The 14,287-nt window shown below is 40.5% G+C and overlaps 1 protein-coding gene across 1 annotated transcript in view; it reads left to right on the forward strand.

The window, feature by feature from the left end:
* The window catches only part of RAPGEF1 (Rap guanine nucleotide exchange factor 1), a 2,911,094-nt gene that overhangs the window by 2,370,428 nt on the left and 526,379 nt on the right, over nt 1-14,287 (forward strand). The window contains exons 18-19 of the mRNA XM_044058589.1: nt 7,588-7,680; nt 12,701-12,886. Of these exons, the coding sequence (XP_043914524.1) occupies nt 7,588-7,680; nt 12,701-12,886 (279 nt within the window). The remainder of the gene's footprint in view (nt 1-7,587; nt 7,681-12,700; nt 12,887-14,287) is intronic.

The raw sequence follows: 14,287 nt of genomic DNA on the forward strand, positions 1-14,287 counted from the left end.
TGCTGTCACTCGGTCCATTCTTAGAAGGCATGCTAGGATTAAGGAACAAAACTTGCCAGACCATGTCAAAGCAAAATTAGTAGATGCACCATTAAACCAAGAGAGTCTCTTTGGCAATAAAGCTGAAGAAGTCCTCAAAAGGATGGAGGAAAAAGCTAAATATATGCAAATTGTTAAAGATTTCTTACAGGTACAGCCACCTGGATTTTTCAGTCCCTCCCAGACCTTCTCAGTCCAAACCCAGGGGCAGCAGATCACCAAGACTGCAGTCTCAGGGTATGCATAGATGTAAGCAATGGAGTGCACTGACGTCCAAAACGGAGTAGTAAGCTGACATCCTATGATAAAATCTGACAATGACTTATCCTTTACTCTTCCAAGCTTTGCCCAAGTACTTGCACTTTTAGGAGGGAAACTTGCCCTGCATGCCAAAAACTGGGATACATTACTCAGGACAGATGGGTCTTAAACACTGTTTCCCAGGGATACAGATTCCACTTCCACTCACTCCCAACCCCAAGCGGATGGCCATACCTCCCCCCAAACTAGTGGGCAGAGGCCCAAAATCAAGTACTTCTCTTCTCAGTATCAATGCAATTCAACCTGTCCCAGCAGAACAGAGGAGACAAGGCTTTTATTCCAGACTGTTTCTGGTACCTAGAAAAGAAAACTCTTAGCGTCCTATCCTGTATCTGTCTATTCTCAACACCTTTATGGTAGTTCCAAAATTCAAAATGCTTACTCTCCAACAGCTGCTTCCTGTGCTAGCCAAGGACTCCTGGCTGGCAACCCTAGACTTAAAAGAAGCTTATGTGCACATCCCCATAAGGGAATCTTGCAGGAAATGCCTACGTTTCAGAGCAGGCTTTATGCATTATCAGTTCTCTGCACTTCCCTTTGGCTTATCTACTGCACCCAGGGTATTCACAAAATGCCTAGCTCCAGCCATTGCATACTGCAGGCAGAGAATTATTCAAATTTACCCTTACTTGGACGATTGCCTGATTCAGGCAGACAGTCAAAAATTGCTGCTACAACACCTGACATTTGTAAAGAGACTTCTAACTTCACTGGGGTACACCATCAACGAAAATAAATCACATCTGGTACCCAGCCAACAGATTGTATTCCTGGGAGCAAAAACTCCAAAAGCAAGGTGTAGAAACGGAGATGATGTACAATCCGCTATAAAGCTTTATTCAACCACCAAATCCACAAACAGTATGAAACAGAACGAAAAACGAACCCTTGAAAATACATAAACGCCTTTATTAAAAAAGTTGGGAGAGTGACGTAAGAGTATGAAGCATGTGCACAATAACACCGAGACAATGCGCAAATGTGTACGAAGTTTGAAGGCACTGAATTTGCAGACCTATGAAGAAAGAATGAGAAGGATGAGAGTCAGAAGTGGCTGGTCATCTGATGAAGTCTATGCATGAGATGAAAACGCATGGTGGAATATCTAAGGCGTTTATGTATTTTCAAGTGTTCATTTTTCGTTCTGTTTCGTACTGTTTGTGGATTTGGTGGTTGAATAAAGCTTTATAGTGGATTGTACATCATCTCCGTTTCTGCACCTTGCTTTTGGAGTTTTTGGTCATTTTGGGCAGTTTACACCACTTTATTTTTGATTCCTGGGAGCAAGCTTGAACACAACTTCCCAGATGACATTCCTCACTCCAGAAAAACAAATTTATTTGGCAAGCTACTTCAATCTACTGGCCACCAAAACCCAGCTATCTGCAAGAAAAATACTGCAAGCCCTACAGTTCATGGCCTCTTGCATTCTACTAATTCCATATGCAAGACTGCATATGAGGAAACTTCAGTGGTACTTAAAAAGTCTCTGGTGTCAGCATTCTCAGGACCTGGAAACAATGATTCCTATCATTCCTTGCCTAAGGACTGAGTTCCTTTGGTGTGCAGAGGCCTGCAACCACAACAAGCTGCCGCCCAAACCCTAACAACAGACGCATCAGACTTGCATGGGGGGCTCACATAGCAGGACAATGCATTCTAGGCAAATGGAGCCCAAAGCAAATTAAACTGCATATCAATCAAAAAGAAATGTTAGCTGTACAGAATGCTCTGACAGCCTTCAAAGGCCTTATTCTTCCAGGACAACTATTGGTAAAGACAGACAACAGACGCATCAGACTTGCATGGGGGGCTCACATAGCAGGACAATGCATTCTAGGCAAATGGAGCCCAAAGCAAATTAAACTGCATATCAATCAAAAAGAAATGTTAGCTGTACAGAATGCTCTGACAGCCTTCAAAGGCCTTATTCTTCCAGGACAACTATTGGTAAAGACAGACAACACCACAGTTATGTGGTACATAAACAAACAGGGGGGGAACTCATTCCTACCCACTCTGCAGATTAGCCATGGCTGTGTGGGACACAGACTTGAGCAGCCAAGTGCACCTGCAAGCTCAATTCATGCCAGGCAAACTAAATTCACTGGCAGACGACTCGAGCAGAATTCTCATGGACCCACACAAGTGGGAAATGGAATGCAAAATATTCAAGCATTTGAGGAACAGGTGGGGGGCACCAGAGGTAGACCTCTTTGCTTCCCCTTAGAACTATCAGTTGAGCAAATATTGTACCAGAACTCCCTACAGCCAAGCTTGGAAAGTGGATGCCCTGTCCTTTACCTGGGAAAGCCTCTCAGTCTGTGCCCCCCCCGCCCCTCCTCTCGAAGGTTCTACTAAAGATCAAACAGGACAAGCCCAGGACAATCCTGATTGCACTAGACTGGCCACACCAGCACTGGTATCCTCTTTTGCACAGTCTGACAGTAGTGCCACCATGGCACCTGCCTTAGACCCCTTCCCTGCTGTCCCAGCAGGAAGGCCAGATTTTGCTCCCTCAGCTAGAGACCCTGAACATAGCAGCCTGGCTCATCCCCTGAATCCTTCACCAGCAACTCTCAGTAAGCAGGTGCTGGATGTCATTCTTGAGGCAAGGAGGCCTAGTACTAGAAAATCCTATTCGGAAAAGTGGAAAAGATACTGCTCCTGGAGTCAGTCTCAGGGAATGGACACATCTGTGCCCAGCTTACCTCATATACTAGATTACTTAACAAAAATGCTCCACAAAGGCCTATCCTTCTCTTCCATTAAGATTCATGCCTCGGCCATCTCAGCTCATTTTAATACTGAGCCACCCCTTTTCTCTCCTCCTCTGGTCAAACAGTTCTTGAGAGGAGCCAAAAATTTAACATCCCCCAGGAGAGCTCCCACTCCTGCCTGGGACCTTAACTTTGTATTGAAAAAGCTCACGCTTCCGCTCTTTGAACCTGCTGCCACAGCAGAGTTAAAATTCCTCTCATGGAAAACAGCTTTACTTCTAGCCATCACTTCAGCAAGAAGAGTGTCTGAATTTCAGGCCCTTATGCCCTCGGAACCCTTCATTATCTTCCACGTGGACAGGGTTTCCCTCAGGACTAACCCATCATTTATGCCCAAGGTGGTATCTAGTGTGGCTTTAAACCAATCCATCCATTTGCCAATTTTTTCCCTAATCCTTAGAATAAAGGGGAAAGGATCCTGCACTCCCTGGACATGCACAGGCAGCTCAGGTTCTATCTGGACAGGACTAAGCCTTTCAGAAAATCTGACCAGCTGCTAGTCAGCTTTGCTGCAGGGGCAGAGGGCAAGGCCATTTCAAAGCAATCCATTTCTGCTACAAACACCATGGGAAAGCTATCCCACAGAGGATCAGAACACATTCCACTAGGGCTACATCAACCTCTACAGCATTCCTCAGGGAAGTCCCTACCAGTGACATCCTGGAAGCTGCAACCTGGAGCTCTGTACACACTTTCACCAAGCATTACCACTTACCTATCTTTTCTAAATCCAGAGCTGGATTTGCCACGGCAGTCTTACAGGGCCTGATTGCCAGCCCTAATGCTTCTTAACTACCTCTACCCTTGATTAGGTTCATAGGTTCATACTAGGCTATCTGCCCTGGGGCAATTATAAGCCTAGCCCGATTCTGTATGGCTTACGCCACCCTTTGATTTGAGTAAACTGTGCCCTTTTTAAGGTTTAGTTTACTGTGCCTCTGTCTAATAGTGACACGGGAGTAATCCCTGGGGCAAACCTACGATCCCCCATCCACCTATTGAGATTCTTCTTGAAGAGATTCAGTGAGGTGCTCTGCCTCACATGAACTGGAATTCTGTTCCAGAGCAAAGGGAGCCTCTGGGTTATGAACCTGTCCCTCCAGCAAGTTCTATTTATTTCTGTGCTGAGGTTCAAGTCCCTCGAGCGTGTGGCTCTAAGGGATTTAGATTTACTGAGGTGGAGCATGTCCATTAATTCTGGATTTGACATAGCTTTGTATGTCAGGCATAGATCGCCTCGAAGTAGGCGGCATGCAATTGAGTAGAGCTGGAGTTTTTTTTAACTTTAGCTTTGGGAATCAACCCAAATGTGATGACTACAACAGTGAAACATGAAGAACATAGTACAGTTGTGTACACTTACCATAAATGTAGATGTTCGAGTGTATTCACTGTTGCAGTCCTGGTTACCCTCCCTCCAGCCCTCTGACTTTTCTTTACTTCTACCTATCTTTTTTGTTTGGTATATCTTATATCATGTGTATTTGCTTTTTGCTGGGGGGTGTTCCATACCATGTAATTGCTTCCTATTTTGGGGGCACCTGACATCTGGGGCAAGAAAAACTGATGTAATAGTGTCAGCTGCATGTTTTATACCCCTGATGACCTGACGTCATGGAAGAAGCAACAGCATCCTTCGCAGAAATCCCAAGACTCTGGCATTCAGGCCATCTGAGGGCTACCTGTGATGACTGCAACAGTGAATATACTTGAGCATCTACATTTATGGTAAGCGTACACAACTGTACTTTTTTCACAAGGCCAGGGTTTTTCTCCGCATGAAGCTTTCTTTTGTTCTTAAGGTGGCCTCAAAAATGGTTATAAATCAGTCAACCATCCTGTTTTCTTTCCAATTTTTTTCAATAAAGGAGAGTACATGCTTCACCTTTTAGATGTGCAGAGGCAACTTTGATTCTGTAGCCACAGAATGAAGGCTTTTAGAAAGTCAGACAAGCTGTTTATTTCCTTTTCCAAAGCCAAACTGAGAAAATCTGTCTCAAAAGTGACTGTAGCCAAGTGGCTCACTAACTACATTTCCTTTGTATACAATGAAAATGGATTGACCCTTCCTAGACTGCTTGAGGCTCATTCCAGTAGATCTGTGGTCACATAGTCTGTTTTCTGGTCTATAGTTTCTATAGCTGACATTTGCGAAGCTGCCACTTTGTCAGACTCGCATACCTTCATTGCTCACTACAGATTGGACATCTTGTCTAGGAATAGAGCAGCATTTGGCTCCTCTGCGCTCCAGAATATCCTTCCTTGAGGACCACACACTGGATTTCTCTAGCTGGGGACTCCACCCCTTCAGTTCAGAAACAGATGATAAAGAGGATATCAGATATAAAGGTTATGTACTCATCATAATTCTGCATCTGTGTTGTCTTTTTTCGTCTTTCCTCAACCTGCCTCACTCCATCCCCCTTCCTTTTTTCACAATTCTTTTCTAATTCCCAAAACTCCTTGTTCGGCCTGAGGAATAATGTCTTGATTGATAGTTGAACTTGGCTTCTTTCTCCCTTTTTTTTTTGTTCCTACTTGTATAGTAAGATGTTCTTTCTATATTGTTTCAATAATAACTGTACACATGCTGTAAAGAAAGGGCAAACTCAATCTAAAGTTATTCTGTAAGTGAGGAAGAGTTAGGATAAGGGGAGGAGCATGAGCTTTGGATCCAATTCTTCAGAAATGGACGAAGTCACATCTGAGACCCATCAGTTAAGGAAGGACAAAAACAGATAACACAGATGTGTAAATATGGTGAGTACATAACTTTTATTTTTGCAAAGTCACATATAATCAAGTCACCTGATTTAAAATTGGTATTTAAAAGAAAGGGATATTGGGGTTTTAACTTTTCCTGATGAAGTCTTTTAAAATCTTGAGACAAAATGTCAAACTTTTTACATTAAACTAAATAAATGTCTTCAATTAGGTGTTTTTGCTGTGTTCATTACTTCTTAACGGTTTCTTATTTCTACACTATTTTTAAACTGTTTTCATTTTATCCCAGTCTGTATTCATCACTTCTGAAGAAATTTCTTTCTTCCTTACTACATCTAGAATAATTATCACTACCCACTCCTAAATTTCTCTCTTTTAACAGGTAACTGGAAAAGCACCAGTACTTCAGTTCTACCTCAATATCCTGCATGTTTATCAGTACATGATCTGAAATAGTTATTGTGTGTCAAAACTTCCAATTAAATGCACATGTTCCTGTGAAATATAATTTCTGTCTTGTTTAGCTCATTTATTGTAGCTTGGGAAATATGCAAGTTTTGTCAAGAGTTCCTACTACTGAATTCACATCTTCCATACCAAATATTTTCATAAATGTCTACAGAAATGTACTCATTTTTGTTGTATTTTCCCTTCTAGGTCTCCCAGATACATCTTCACTATTGAAAATCAAGTTCCATTCCCCACCTGTAATAATATTCCTTGCGGAAAGCTGATTATTTCTCCCAGACTTTTCTCTAATTTTTTGGTGAAATATAAATAAATGCCAGCGCAATCCTCCTGTCCTGCCAGTAGTCCCTTACTACCAAAAATCTACCATTATTGCCTGCCCCTCTTCTGTCAGTAATGGAGCCCGTCTAACAGTGTTATTACTCCACTTTTTGCCTGATATTCTGCTGAATATTGAACCTGAAATTCTTTTTGTTAAATTCACGTTTCTCTTTCCAGATGTCTTCTGCAGCATTGCTATTTGCATTCTGCATTTCTGTATATAATTCGGTACTCTTTCCTTTTTGCTTATACTTACAAGGCCATTTACACTCCATGGTACTATGGACAGAGTAGCCATTGTGATAAAAGCTGTTGTTCCCACTTATACATGATATATTTTTTGAATGTTTATTTCCAGCTGTTTAACATGCACACAAAGTTTTAGCAGGCTGATCTGTTATACTGTTGTTTCTTATCTCTTTTTAAACCTGTCACATCTTTCAAGACTTTTTGCTTTAATGAAAACCCTCAAACAAAAAACTAAATAGATTCTTAGAACATCCCCTCTCCTATTAACTTAGAACAAATAAAAAAAACTATGTACATTTTCAAGAAATGAAGTTTAAACTTCAGATAGAAAATTTGCCAGATCTTGAGGTTAAACCTTCTTTCTTGTTCCTTGTTTAATGTTCCCAGCTCCTCTGTTATGATGTTTGTGCTAGAACAGCATTGCCACCTTTTGAACTGCAGGATACACAGTAAGGTGTAGCTTTTAATACAAGACATTGCAGTGGAAAAAATGTAAAAAAAAAGTAATGAAGTGTTAGTGCCCGAAGCTGATGAGTGTCAGGGTTTCCAAATGAATAAATGTTTGCTGTTTTAATTAATAGTACTGTACACTGTTAAATCTCTCTTAGTTCTAGGTAATTGTTTTAATTCATGTAATGATTTGCAGCGCATTGTGCTTCATGTATTGTCCTTAACTTTCTTCCACATATGAGAAGTTCTGTAATAATCCAGACAAGTTCAAAAAACGTGTGAGCAACAACACATTTTTTGTGCTAGTGCGGGTAGTGGATGAGCTGTGGTAAGTATTCTGTTTTTATTTAGATTAAAATGGCTGCAGTTGCCTTTTTTTAATTTTTTTTATCAGATAGGTAGTTGTTTATATGGAGAAGATGTGGACTCCCAGCAAAATTTGTCATTTTTTCTTTGTCTTGCAGTAATTGAGTTTTCCTTCCAAGTGAAGGTTTCTTCCACAGCTCTTACACAGGAATGTACTTTTGTGAAATGGTTTGGAGTTTTATATTATTTCATTGATTTTTGTGCTGATATCAAGACCTTTCCCCTCTTGTGTATCCCCTGTAAGGTAGGAGGGCAGTTAACATTATTTGTCAAAAAAGAGAAAGCATAACTTAGGACTTGCAGACTCTCAAGTTCCTGAAACACTATGCAAATTGCAGTTCCACAACAGACCGAGGCTTGGTGGTATCCCCTTAGTACCAAAAGTCCAAACAAGTCCAATCCCTCTAATGCTAAATGAACTGCAGGAACAAAGGGCCATAGAGAGAAACTATCATAAGCAGAAGAAAATTCAGGTCTTTAGACAAGGCTTGTTTAACCCTCATAAAAAAAGGGCATTAGGCGAGCTATCCTGGACCATATCAAGACTGAACAGATTCCTGCTTGACTCAACAAGGCCTCATAACCTCTTGTCTGCACAGACCTTTTTAGTCATGATTGACCTTAAAGATGCCTATCTGCGTTATTCCCTTATGACCACATAAGATTCCTAAGATGCAAAGCAGGTTGAGATAATTTCCAGTTCACTTCCTTGATATTTGATTTGTCAGCTGCACCAAGGTTCTTTACAGAATATCTGACTGGATCTTCTTATATCTGTATCCGGATGACTGCATGATTACAAGCATATTCTGTGGAGGAGATAGAGAAGACTTATAATTTTACCGTTTACATATTTTCAAGAACTGGGGAGCTCTGTCAACTTGGCCAAGATAAACTTGAACCTAGTGGAGAGATGTATTTCTGAAGGTACCTTTGGATGTGATTTACAGAAGACTTTGTTCCCAGAATACTTGGTACTCTTTGTCTGTCCTGCTTATCCAGAATGTCAGAGGAGTTGAGCACAATGAGGTACTTCCTTCAGATATTGGGTTATATGTCATTGTGCATACTTATGGTATCACTAGCAATGCTGCAAGTGAGGAAGTTACTATGAGGGATCCTGCAGGATCAGATGATGTCAACAGTCAGTCTTTCAAAGACCTCATCCTACTTTGTTTATGGAAAGAACTGCCGTAGAGGAATGTGCAGGTACACCTCAGTTTGAGGGTGGCTTTTAGAGTAGTACAGTCTACACTGATGTTAACCACAAAATTCTCAGCCTTTCCCTATGTGGCCCATATGAGATCTTTGACAGTCACACAGCACAAAGAGCAAGAAAGAAAAAAACATAAATGTGAAAGAAATTCTTATGAGCTGTTTCCTTTAGCCCAGAATACAGTGCTTGATTCCTTATACCTCTGTTATAATGCGACTCTGAGCAAAGTTACTAAACCAGGCAGGACTTCTAATTTATCCCTGACACTTGCATCCAGTGGGCTTACCTGGTTAACAAATGTTAAAAATGTTTATAAAATCTGTTATCTTGGCATTAAGAGCATTCATAACGTTTTGGGCACAGGTGGCCCTCCAAATTCTTAGACCACCACAGTTCTGTATCTCAACAAGCAAGGAGAGACCCCATTACTGCAGCCTATACCAATTAACATTGCGGGTGTGAGAGATTAACCAAGAGTCATGCCTGACCTAAAGGGCAGCTTGCATTCTTTCTCAGAATTTTGTAGCAGACTGGCTGAGCTGATGACAGACCCACACTATTGACTGTTGAATAAGGAAATTTTCCTGGGTCTGACCAACAAGTGGAATATGCCAGAAGTAGACCTATTTGCATTATCAAACAGGTAGCTGTGAAAGTTGTGTTGGCTAATGACATGTTCATCCCAAACCTTGGTTAGGACCAGGTCCACAATTCTGTTATTTCTGGTACAGTTCTGCATAAACTGGCTGAACCCTTTATGGTCCAAGATCAAAGTCAGACACCACTCCCTCTTCATTGTGGGGCCCACATGTCCTTGCCTGCTCTTTGTAGGCTTAGATTCTCTAATTATCGTAACACTTTTATTTACCCCCATTCCTTTATTCTCTCCACCACTCTTCGTCATTCTCCTTTCTTAATACGTATGTGGAGTGGGGATAGGTGCATCAGCCCATCAGCATTCCTTGTCTTTGCTGTACCTTAACAACCAGATGGTCGCATGAAAAATTGACCCGTGAAATCGTGGTTAATGTAACAAGAGAGAGCAACAAGACTTATTAAATATAAAGACCGGATGAAAAGTCAGAAAAACATAGGTAGTGTTCACAAAAAACTTTAGTTAGGTAAACATTACGGTAGGTGAGCACTTGGTAAAAAAAACATTTTTTACAAGGTCATGTAAAACTTTTATTACATTCTGAGAAATACGTTACCACTTTATATAAATTGAAGTACAAAGTTTAAAAGAGTGTTTTCTTCCAGTAGGTGTGGGGATGTGGGACGTGGAAGAAAATAACTGAGTAAGATGAAAGCACGGGCTAAACGGAGGAGGGATGAGGAGGCCAGGCCAATCGCAGCGAAGAAGCTCTCTGCAGCTTGAACCTCCAGAAACATAGAATGAAAATGTATAATGAATGTAAAAAGAAGACTCTGTTGAGCCAAACAGTAGTTGTCCCCATATCATAACTCCAAATTCCAGCACATTAACAACTTTTCATAATCTCAGACTTAAAAACAAACTATACCTAAAGTCTTAGACGCATTGTAAAATTATCTTTAAAGGAAGTAGTTTGCAGTGCCAACGGGTGAGTTCTAAATGGTGTTTAATGGAAAAAAAATGAAATCAGGTGTAAACAAAATAAATTAAGCTAGAAACAGGCTAGGTGGGGATGTGTGGTAATTCAGCCTGTAACCATGGGGCTGTGGTGGTGCCTGGAGGTAATGAGCCAAGAATAGGAGGGGTGACCCATCAGAAACCTGGAGCATATGGCTGCCATGATCTCAGTGATATAATTAAACATTTAAAGCATCCAAACATTAAAAACATTTTAATTTTTCTCGATAGAGTTGGCCCCTGAATATATTCTAACATTAATATCTTAAATATCTTGCAATTAGCAGAAAAACGAGAGCTTTCCAGGAAGGAATCTAGTTTAATAAAGCATTATCCATTCATGTACTTCTGCGTTATTTCTAAATGTTGAAGTTGCTCTCATATGGACAACTTAGTGTTGTAGCCTTATGTCTTTATACAAAAAATATATAGTATGAAAAGTACAAAAAAAAAAAAAAAGTGGATGAAGCGCTTTTGCCAATCGGCTTCATCAGACCTACCTGGTACGTTGTCCTAGGAAAACATTCATTAAACTCCTGCATTTAGAGAGAGATTTTAGTATTACCCATAAATTGGGCTGTGATTGGCCTGGCCTCCCCGACGTCTCTCCTCCGTTTATCCCGCGCTTTAATCTTACCCAGTTATTTTCTTCCACGTCCCACATCCTCACCCCTGTACTGCAGTAAGCCCACAACCAGTCACATTATTATTTCCACCCTATCCACGTATGGCCCCACCTTTCCTTTTCTGGTCCAGTCAGGCACCTCCACACACGTCCACTCTCACTACATCCCCGCCCCCAGCAGCTAACCAGTCATTTTCTGCAGAATAAAATTCATGCTTTATCCAAGACCAGTCAAGCGCCTCCACACATGCCCATTCTTAATTCCCCACCCTTGTCCCCACCCCCCAATTTAACACAAACCCATGACCAGTTCTTATACCAATCATACACCTCCACACACGCCACACCCAATACGTCATTAGGTTCACCTCCCCTCACACACTTTCCTGCTACCTCGAATCACTGGCACCTTAATTTCAGCCTGTTGGTAAATTTTGCATGGTTCACCCCACCAATAACATGGCCCCTCGCACCACACGCACACCAAACCATTCCTCCGTGCCTTTACTGGTCCAGTGCAAATTAACACACCCAATAACATTTTAGATCCCGTTTATCTCATACCTGCATTACGAGTTTTAGATTCAACCAATAGGAAGAAAAGTCTCTTTTAAACTTTGTATTTGAATTTAAATGAAGTGGTAATGTATTTCTTGGAAAGTAATAAAAGTTTTACATAACCTTGTAAAAAATGTTTTTTGCAAAGCACTCACCTGCTGTAACTTTTATGTAACTAATAATTAAAGTTGTTTGTGAACACTGTCTAAGTTTATTTTCTGAGTTTTCATCCGGTCTTTATATTTAATAAGTGTTGTTGCTCTCACTTATTCCATTTACCATGATTTCACAGGTCAATTTTTTGTGCAAATATTTTGTTTTTGTATCCTACCGATACCGACAAGAAGAGCTTTAGGGTGTTACTCTGGTGCACCACCACTGTGTAAATTCTTTGCATTTAATCCCTTTACAATTCGTACCTTAACAACTAGGTTGAGTTCTAACCGTCAGTGATTTCATCCCTTTCATGGGATGGTATTCCTTATTGTCTGTGACTTCAAATCAGATGCTCTCTGTTGTGTACATCACCAGTGCTTCTTCAAGCCTCTCCTGACATTTGGAAACCGCCTCTGCCCAATACTTGCTGTCTCACCACCTCTTGTCATTGGCCCATATTCTTGTGGTACGAGTTGTGTCTATCCTCCCCTCTTGCAATGTTTGAGTTCCCTATCCACCTTCCCTGCATTGCATATTAATACTAGCTAACCACACTCCATGTTTGCTCTTCTCTTGTAACCTAGCTCTTCAGGAGTTACGAAAACCAGACTGAGGCAACTAAAGCAGATATGGAATGAAAATGTAATTCCTGCTTACAGGCTGTGTGAGAAAACAGTTTCACGTCTGTTCACTTGCTTCATACGTTAATCTAGTTGATGTTTTGTGTACTCTCTATGTGTGACAGACATGGTCATAAATGTGAAATAAGTGGTTAGCTTATTAAATCTTCCATTGCATTTCTTCTTCAATTATAGCATGGTGGAACTGACAGATGACATATTGAAACTGCTGATGGACCTGGTGTTCCGTTTAGTGTGCAATGGAGAACTTAGTCTCGCTAGGGTTTTAAGAAATAAGAATCTTGAGAAGGTGGAGCAGAAAAGACTTCTGAGATGTGTGTACTCTAGCAGGACTCTTGCTTCAAAAGGTGTTGCTGCTAGGTAAGATTTCTCTCTTTTTAAATATGTACTTAAACAATGTTTTGTACTCCTTACCATCTAATTCAGATGCAAAGTATGCTGTTTTTAATGAACAATGCTCAACCAAATTTTCTTTATTTTGTAATGGAGAAAGTGGTCAAGTCCTAGTCACCCATAATGGAGAAGGGCTGTTTACAGCACTCTTGCACTTCTGTTGTAAGTCTTGGGATTTATATCCATTTCTTAAAGCAGAAGCTGGGTCAGTCTCTCCCAACATTAACCAGTAGTAGTCTGTTTAGTCTTGCAACATATAGTACTGAACATTACCAAGTGTTTACTGAATGGCACATCGCTTCATCTTGCTAATTTGAGAACGGTTTGTGGAGATTCATTATTCCCTGCAGTATTTACAAAATAAAACTGGAATTTGGTCCATTTTAAGGTATACTTTAGGTCATGTTTTAGAAGTTTAGTAGCAATTAGATTTTTTAACATGAATATTATACTGGATTATGTCTGTGTTTCTGTTCGTAATAGACATAGATGTCACGAAATTCACCTTGACAGCAAAGCGCTGATGAGGTAAACCTTGACATCCTTATTTTTTATATCGAACACCTTTACTGAATTCTTGAGATCACATAACTAATTATGATCAAAGAAACCCAGTCATAGATCTTTGTAGTAAGTAGAACTTGAGCTGCTCTGATGTACTACTGTTTATAGAGACTAAAAGTGTAGGAGCAGTAAGTGTTTTACACTTTTGAAAGACATGAAAGACTTGGCATTGTCACAGAGATTGTAGCCATAAGGTACTTGTACCTTTGAAATGCCTAACAGTTTTAAAAGCTATTAAAAGCTATTAAACACTTCAGTCTGCTCTGTTTTGTTTGTGGCAGCTTGAAATGTTTTACACCTCATTGCCATCCTATATGCTCTGCAAGACACTGGCATAGCAGCTCTGAAAGATGCTGAACAGAACTTTGTTATGCATCTCTTGGACATTAAGACAGATGCATAACGGGGTTTGTCACTTTCCAGTTTTCAGAGCATGCTTGATGCAGTATATCAGTATTTATCTATGTGTTCATTTGGACACTGCTTTGTAGAAATCTTTTCATTTGTGCTTGGTAGATTGAACAGTCTTCTGATTTAAAAAAAAAGTATGGTTTACCCTAGAGGTTTTGTTATCTTGGAGATACTTAAATTAGGGTGGAGGGTGTTGCTCCCACCTATTTAAAATGCTTTTTTAGAAGTCAGTCTGATGTGCCAGGTGCAATGAGGCAGGCTGTGACAAAATGGTCCACAGTTTAATGTACCTTATCCATGAGTTCCATTAATTTGATACTGCTAAAAATAAGTGAGCACCCTTCAGCAGAAGTGTTTTTATGGTCTACTTCAAACCCATATTGTGTACTGTTG

This window comes from Protopterus annectens, chromosome 16.part0, assembly GCF_019279795.1.
Source record: "Protopterus annectens isolate FY-2018-M chromosome 16.part0, PAN1.0, whole genome shotgun sequence".
NCBI classification, from domain to species: Eukaryota; Metazoa; Chordata; order Ceratodontiformes; family Protopteridae; genus Protopterus; species Protopterus annectens.